Genomic DNA, 8397 nt, shown 5'->3' on the forward strand with positions numbered 1-8397 from the left:
AATTATCTCCCGTGGAGGACAGGGACAATCCAAACCCTCCAAAATACAAAGTACAATGGGTGGTCTGCTTCAACCCCGTCTACAACCAGCACGATCCACACTCATAACTATCTACAAACTCGAACTGCTCTGACCTAAGCTATCTTCAGAAACAAGCTTTGAATCATGAGAAAGGTGACATGCGAATAGCTCACTAGTCTGCCATGTGAACCATATTAGCGAAGGCTGGAAGGCCAGGTGGAGGCATGTGTGAGCCTGTCTGCAAGATTTGACTCATGGAAGGAGCAGGTCAGCGTAACCCCCGTCAACCTGGGATATGTACACAATCAGGCCAGGTGACCTAGGGCAGGTCAGCCCAGGGAGGGCCAGATAATTGGTCACCCATAAAGGGGCCCTAGTCAGCATAGATCCAAATGGCGGGTTAGGTAGGACGTGCCCGCTCTCTCCTATCTACCTCAGCCACTCTAGAAAGCACATGGCAAGGAAGTGTATGGGGCCAGCATAGGAGCTTGGGTTTACTCACTTGTTGCGGCGTCTTGACTGTAGATAGGCTGCCTACACGTGGGTACTTGAGTCATTCTTGTACCAGACAAGTCCACATTCAGTGGATATGGAGATATACTTGGCAACCGATACTTTTGTTGGGGGATAGGATAGTAAAGTGTACGCTGCCTTGTTACATCTGAGAGGGCTCATGGGTAGGCCTATCATGCATATAGCATACACAACCCTGGATGACCTGAAGCAGCGTGCCCACAACATCTACAGGATTAGGTCCTGTAATCACCAGGTTCGATACTGCAAACAGTGACTAAACACAGTACTTCTGAGAGGTACCAATTCAAACCTGAACATAGATTTAGACAATAAACCCCCCATTTAATGAAGCATATGTTGCACTGAGGCCTATCGTACATGTGTGCAAGCCTGGATGCCATTAACATCCCCACTGCATTTAAAAGGATACACGTCAAATTCTTAGTGCCAAGTGTAATCATCAGGTTTGGTATTGCAAGTGGTGACGAAACACAGTACTTTTTCGTGAACAAAAGAAATGATTTGCACTGTGTATTGATTAAGAAGGAAGAATACCAGACAAAGTCTCTCAGATCGGCAGAGACAAAAACCCAGATCAATAGCCACTAGGGTATCCATTCAAAGAAATTCCATGTGTCCAAATTCCCTCTGCTAGTCTTTGCAAACTATAGTCACCTCCTGTGCTAGATATAGGTACTCTCCAGAGATTTCACGTTGGCCAATGGCATGCATACATTTTCTGGAAGCCGTCCTGTATCTTCTTGGTCTCCTCCAAGAATACTCATGTTTTGCAGTACCAATCAGTCCATACCAATGAAGTGTTAGTAGCAATCATTTCAAACACAAGTTCGTTTCTAGCTGCGAACGCTTGTGACGTATACATTTTGGGGACTATAGTACCATATACGAAGTAGCAATTTGATACACCTTGGATATAATGGCAGATTGAACAGCCCCTCAATATCCCGCCGGCTTGCTCCAACAGTGGTGTTAGAGCCTTCATCACCTGTGGACTGTGTGTGGTGGCTGCTGCTCATAGGCAGCTGTCTGTCTGGCTTGAACTTTGTAGCAGTGGCTGCTGCGTATGGTATGGACCAAGACAACTGCGTGCTTTCAGGATGTGGCGGCCCACGAGCGCTTCGATTGCATTGACTGCTTTGACTGGCAACAGGTCGCGCGATCAATTTCTATGAACTAGGTGGTCCTGCACTGTCTGGGTGGTCGTGTTTTTACTCTGGTCGGTCCGGTCCTGTGTGGGTGGTCGAATTGAATGTCTGGACCTGGTCCTGTGTGGGTGCTCAAATGTAATAGCTGGCGTGGGTGGTCAGACATCGTACTTAGTGTTGACCCATTGGGCGGTGTCAGAACCCTTTCATAAGGCATGAAATTGAGAGGGGTGTGCGCTTGTGACTTGGGGACTTGGGGGACTACTAGTCCCATATACCAAGTGGCGATTGCCTTGGATATAATGGCAGATTGAACCCCTCCTCAATATCCCACTGGCTTTTTGGGGTATTGGTGAGGCTCCAGCATGGCTATGGGACAGATTTGCTATCTGGGTCAAGAGGGCAAACAACAATGAGTGAAAGTTGTACCCTCTCATTCCTGGGCACCTCTTGCAGCAGCCATCAGATTTACCAACGTTGGCTGCCCTGGCATTACTCCACACAGCGTGACAATAGAACTCTCATTCCTGGGCACCTCTTGCGGCAGCCATCAGATTTACCAACTTTGGCTGCCCTGGCATTAGTCCACACAGCATGATGATAGATCAGCCATACGGTGGTCCCATATATTTCAGAAACCTCCTTGCTCCAGAGGCATTTCAAATCTGTACTTATTCAAGATATCGATTAGATCCTTGTCGTCTTAAATTTTAAAAAATGAGTGGCACCAATTGAAAACCTGGACACACTTTACCACACTACAGCCATATCAACTAATTCCACCACAACAAATGTGCGCTCTCAATCCTCCTGAATTATCTTGTGTTAGAAACGCTTGCACAAGATATTTAGGGTAATGTGCAAGGTGACAATATACCAACACCTTCATGTATTCAAGTCATGCCCATAAATACTGATAGTTTCCAACCTCACCTTCATAAGGCACAAAGAGTTGCAGATTCATGCAGGCACAAACAATACACGTGGGGAAGGGGGCAAAATACAACCTGGAAAGTACAGATGAGCATTGCCTCTTAAAATTGATTGGGATGATTATCCAAAGTCAATAAGGCACTGAGGACCCCACCTTGGACACAAAAGAGAGTTGACCAGAAATTAAAACCAATATAGAATCAGCACAATGCATGTTCGGGCAGTATTTACAATCATTAAGCGACTCCAAACCTCTGAGTCATATATAAAGATGAGCTTCTTCTAAGCAAGAGACACTGAAACCTCAGCGAGAAAAAGAATGATTTTTAATCAGATGGGTATTCAATTTTTTGCTCCACCACTGCAAACCTGGCCACAACTAGATATTGGAAACCACAATCAAAGGTCATCAAGGCCCATATTTTAAAGTCCATTCCAAATCCACAGACGAGGTTTGCAGCGATTTCTATAGGAAGCTAAGGACTCTTTATACATTACAAGCACTTGTCCTTCTATGATCAATTATGAGTGGGCGCATGATCCCTTTATATCTGTGAGGTTTTCTCATAATCTCCTGAACTACTACCACTTTGTGAACTGGCCTGTCTTGCCCAACCTCCACCCGCATTCTCTTCCTACTTGATACCTTCAATCCACTACCCTGTCCGATAGGAATACCATTTCCAGACAGAAATGGGGGACTGCCTTCGTTCCACTTTTGTGCGATATGGTCGCTAAATGCTTTTTTTGAATATGAGTTGTTAAACTTCATTCCAGCTTGTCTCATGTTTGGGATTCCAAATTTTGGCAGTCGGGCACTGCTAACTAGAGGCACCTCTGTAGGTGAATTCATACCCTGCCAGTGTGATTCTTCAATCCTCTGCTTTCCTTGTGCACTCTTTCTTTTTTGTGGAATCTCTTGAAAATCACCCCTGAATCCTTGCTTTGACAATGAAGAAAAACTCCCCAACCTGTCACTTTGGTACCATTCATCTGAGCAACAATCCAAATCTTTCCTTCTTCCAGCAGGGCCACTTCCAGCAATATCACAACTGGGGTGATACTGACCTTCAGTTTCTAAATACTCTCTTTTTCTTCCCCAGAAGAAGCTAGGCGCAGCCCATTCTCCGACAGCACGATTTCTTAAAGATCGTCTGCCCTGAATAACCTCACGAGGTGTAAAAGAACGGTCACCAGGTACCCCAGCAGGGTTCATTCTCCAGCGAAATGACTTCTGGTATTTTGGTAGCAGCTTGATCTCATTACCAGCTAATACAAATACATTTCTCAATGAAAGTAAGGCGTAAACAAAATCAGCGTTTGGAAAGTAACCTATAATATTAGAACTTTCATCCCGGTCAAGGTATCTGACGATGAGCATTCCAATCTCGAGCAGTCCAGTGTGATAAAGTGTTCTCTCAAACAATTCATTCAAAGCTCCTCGCAACAACTTGTAGCTGAGACCTTTGGGGAGACCCTCAACAATTATCCTTGAATTTGAGTCACCTGAGCAATCTCCAGAGAATGGCATGCCATTCCACAATGCAAGGGGTGGAGGAGAAACACCAATTGACATAACGCAATCTGGTTTCCTTCCAGGTTCAGCTCCAAAGTTTCGAGGAACTTCAGGAATGTTTGTGTGGTCATCTGCAAAATTACTTTTAGGCCTTGACAACCCTCGATTAGTCACAAGAGATGGATATTTTCCCAACCTGCGTTCCTGTCTCCATTTGCCCTTAGTCATTTGATACCGATTGAGCCCTAAACGCGATCGTCCAAACTGTCCTGGCCGATTGTCATCTGAATGGTACCTTGCCCCAGGTCGAACATACTGTGGTGGCCGTAAAATTATGAATGATACAGAACTATCTTTACACACAAAAAGCTGTGTATTATCAATATACTCATCCATTATAGCATCTGCAGTAGCCTCAGAGTTAAACTGGAAAAAGGCATAATCTGTACCAGGCTGAAAGGATATAAACTCCAGGTAGCCACGATGATTGCTCTTCCTTGAAATGAACGACAAAACATCATCAAATACCTTCCTCACATATTCGATCTTGGAGTCTATTCCAAGCAAAGATAGCCCAACAAAAAGGGACCGTTGTGGGCATATCGAGCTTGTGTGCCTAGACATCATAGGTGTCGAGCTTGCATCTCGGCAAATGAATACGTCTTCACCAATGTCTTTCAAAAGCTGAGGATTCTTATTGCACTTGTAAATAAGAGCATCAGCTATATATTCTGAAGCCAACTCCAAATATGCATCACAAGATTCAGGAAGTAGATAAACAGAAACCACTAATTTCAGGTTCCCCTGTCCATCTGAACCCTGCAGAATCCCAGAAAAAAAGGCTTCAAGGGAATCCTTTTGCCAGCGAGACTTTGGTATATTAGCAATAAAGATCACTCTGGCTGGCTTCAATGGCACGTATTCAATGAGGGGCCTCACTGCTGTGTGAGTTCCAATGCAACCTTCAATGTTGAAATGATGCCCATTTGCTCCCCATTCAAATACATCAAGTTGATTTGCTGCCAAAATAATCTGTGCAACTTTGTCTGTGGCCAATTCAACAAAAGCAAAATCTTTGTGCACTACAACCAGTTGCATCTCCCTTAAAACAGCAGGAGCAAAATCAAACCTTTGAAGAAAAGTTTTCATTAAACTCCCCAGCACTTCTTCCATGTTCCCAATACCATCTGGGATGCAGCCTATAAAAACTGACCTTTCTTTGACGACCACAGACCGATTATTCACATCTGCTGGAGTATTGATTGTATAATCAGCATTTGAGGGCCATTTCCAGTTCAACTGAATCTGGTGATTAGATGGAAGACTCTCTCGGGCAGGAGGGCTCTTCACTGCACAGTCCTCTACTTCATCACAGTGAGAGTCATGACCAGATACAAGCTTCTCCCTGGCCATGGTTTGCAAGGGAGAAAGAGTGCAGCAATCTTCACTCCAGCGTGCCTTTTCCCCAGTATGACAATCTTCACTTGCCTGCGCCTTCTTCCCCTTTCGATAATCTCCACTCTGAGCCTTTTCCACAATTTGACAATCTTCACTCCCCCGTGACTTTGCTGCCTTTCTTGGATCAACATTCCCCCGTGCCTTCTCTGCCCTTCTTGGATCAACATTCCCCCGTGCCTTTTCTGCCCTTCTGGAATCGAGAATCCCCTGTGCCTTTTCTGCCCGTTTACCGACATGCCAGATGTTACCTGGGTTTTGTTCAATCAGAGGCATCAATAGTCAGGAAACCAAAGAGCTCCAGGGCATACTTCAAAATTTTCAAAACAAACAATTCTGTATTTACCTTCTGCATCACACAGCACAGATGGGACTTGATCAGTTAAGTGAGCTCCGCCACCAGGAGTGCGGGGAGTGACAGGAGAGAAATGTCCACATTCTTCCTCTGAATAGGCCTGACCATGGCTAGACTCACTGTCCCCAGTTTCCGACCCTTCACTTTGACTTGACTCCGTATCAGATCCTTCGGAATCTTCGCTTTCGCTAGACCCTGTGTCAACTCTGTGTGACAGGCGACGATGACTAGAATCAGAAACTTCAGCTGAAGTGTATCCAGGTGGGTCATCTGGAAGAAGAGTTTCCAAAACTGTCTGCTCTTTCATGTCCACCAATGAGATCTCCGACATTGCACCACCCTCGTCACAAACATCGACAGAGCCTTTGGCGGCCCCGGAGTCCCTAGCAGAAGGGCGTCCACGGGTAGGAGGACGGTATTTGTGCTCCTTGACCGTGTGTTTTCTGGAAGAATCTTCACCGGATGTCTGGACTACAGACTGTCCTTTCTCTGAACCGAATCCCTCGGGGGGCGCACAAAACTTTGTAGCCGGAGCCACGGTTGCAGACGAGCTGACCTTGTCATCAGTTCTATCGTTAGAAGAACATTTAGAAGAGAGAGTCGGGAGATGGGCGACAAAGGCTTCCGGAGTGCATGTATTCTGCGCATTGACATGCCGAGACATGGCTGAAAGATCATTGACGTGATCAATCACTTCCAGGCGCAAGCCAGCAGATGTGCAAACTCGAGCGCTTGCCTTACGACGAGGCTCGAGACAATCACCAGGCATTTCTCCATCAAAGCCTGAGGTACCTGGCAGTTCAGCACCTCCGGAAGATTTATGCTGGTCACTCACATCTTTCTCCAACGCCCCGTTATCCTTAGAAGCCATTGCATCGATCAATTTCGTTCCAGGGGCGTCTCGACTTTCACCTAGTGCGAATACATTCGTCTCAGATTTCTCATCTCTCTTGGAAAACAAATTGGCCTTCGGAGACACCCAGAATTTCTTGAGTCGAAAATGCACTCTCTTGACCGGCTCACTGCCAAGAGCATCTCCATTAGAGACATTATCGGCGGGCTGGCTAACTAGTTCACTTCCTTCGGGTGGCGCCGTTCCTCGATGCTCCACGTCCGAGCTTTCGGGGCCGGGGCAAGCGTTTCCGGAGCTCTGGGGCACACTGTCAGTCACGACGGGGCCTATTTGGGCGTCTTGAGCGCGTTCGGGATGCGCACTCGCACTCCTCTCGTCGCTGGCGGCGAGGGAAATCACGAGAGTGTCTGAGGAGTGAGCGGAAATGTGCGGGTGAGGAAAATGACGAGCAAGGAAGCTGTGGGAGATGGGAGAAGGGGAGGTGAGGGGCTGAATGGAGGGGGGGGGGGAGGAAGGAGGAGGGGGGGGGGGGAGCTGAGGAAGGGGAGCCATGGCGAAGAAGAGGATAAGGGAAAGAGATGAATTTTGAGGCCACCGCTCTGTTCTTCTAAAACCTTCCTAAACCCTCTGCTGCTTTTGCTCAGAATGGCACCCTTCCCTTTAAAATATCTTCCTTTCCCAACTCCACGACCTCAATCTTTCCATCCATCTTGGCCCTCAGCACTAACTTTCTCTCCTGGAATCGTCCCTCGCTCATCCTTCTCTCTTCATGCATTTTAGATTTCTCATTCCCCGCCAAAAAAACAAAAATGCATGCCAATAAGCCCAATTTCAACCAAACTTAAAAGTCCCTGGTCGGCCAAGATATGATACCAGCCGTCGGATCTTAGCCGTCAAGACTCTGATACCAACCGTCGGATCTTAGCTACAAGGGCCACGATTAACTTCATTAACATATTCGTTATCTCGCTACAAGGGCCTGTTTAACGGAACACATTCGTTTAGCCGATCGATAAGCAAAATTCCAATTACAAACACAGCAATCCACATTGCACCAAGAATGGGCAAACATTAAAATCGAAACAATATACACAAAAAGCATGGCAATGCTTTAATTATGTTCCAGAATATTTACAAGCATTCACGAAACAAGTATCTAGCATTGAACTGCTTTGTTGCATTCAAGCAATACAAATTCCCATCTCTATTTGTTGATCAACGACAATAGTCAAGAATATGTAAACAAGCACTACTCGAAAATTCAATTCCAACAAGAGTCATTGCAGACTCCTTACCAAGCCTATGCTTTTTGGACGGAGCCCATGCTCTCCGATGGGTAGCAGTCAAAGGACTTTCATTCACCAAGAGAATCTGGAACATAATAGGCATCCCTGATTGCTGAACACTCATTCGATTAGGGAGGTTTCACAAACGGGTGCTGGACATTGGACCATGGGCCCTACATGTTCGGCAGCTAAGGGAGAGCTTGGGCATAAGCACTTTCACAAACAGGCGTTGGACAAACATATAAATTTAACTATATCAGCAAATGCGAAGTGTCCAAGTGGTTATCATTACAAAT

At 46.1% G+C, this 8397-nt stretch overlaps 1 protein-coding gene across 1 annotated transcript; it reads right to left on the reverse strand.

Annotated features, from left to right (window-relative positions):
- Positions 1-2799: 2799 nt before the first annotated feature.
- Positions 2800-7367, reverse strand: LOC147879991 (uncharacterized). The gene is made up of 2 exons (XM_087371636.1): positions 5954-7367; positions 2800-5858 (listed from the first exon to the last, which is right to left on the reverse strand). Exons 1-2 carry the CDS (start codon positions 7365-7367, stop codon positions 3124-3126), a joined length of 4149 nt encoding a protein of 1382 aa, XP_087227762.1. The 3' UTR covers positions 2800-3123.
- Positions 7368-8397: the final 1030 nt, after the last annotated feature.

The sequence above is a fragment of the Dipteris shenzhenensis genome, chromosome 33 (genome assembly GCF_047967505.1).
Source record: "Dipteris shenzhenensis isolate YYH24624 ecotype China chromosome 33, Dip_SZ_1.0, whole genome shotgun sequence".
Classification (NCBI taxonomy): Eukaryota; Viridiplantae; Streptophyta; class Polypodiopsida; order Gleicheniales; family Dipteridaceae; genus Dipteris; species Dipteris shenzhenensis.

What these genes read in the sequence shown, in the direction of transcription:
- LOC147879991 (XM_087371636.1), bottom strand. Translation starts at nt 7,367, where the DNA reads ATGGCTCCCCTTCCTCAGCTCCCCCCCCCCCCTCCTCCTTCCTCCCCC. An exon ending in TGTGCTGTGTGATGCAGAAG is followed by an intron (nt 5,859 to 5,953) that starts GTAAATACAGAA and finishes AACAAAACCCAG; the next exon opens with GTAACATCTGGCATGTCGGT.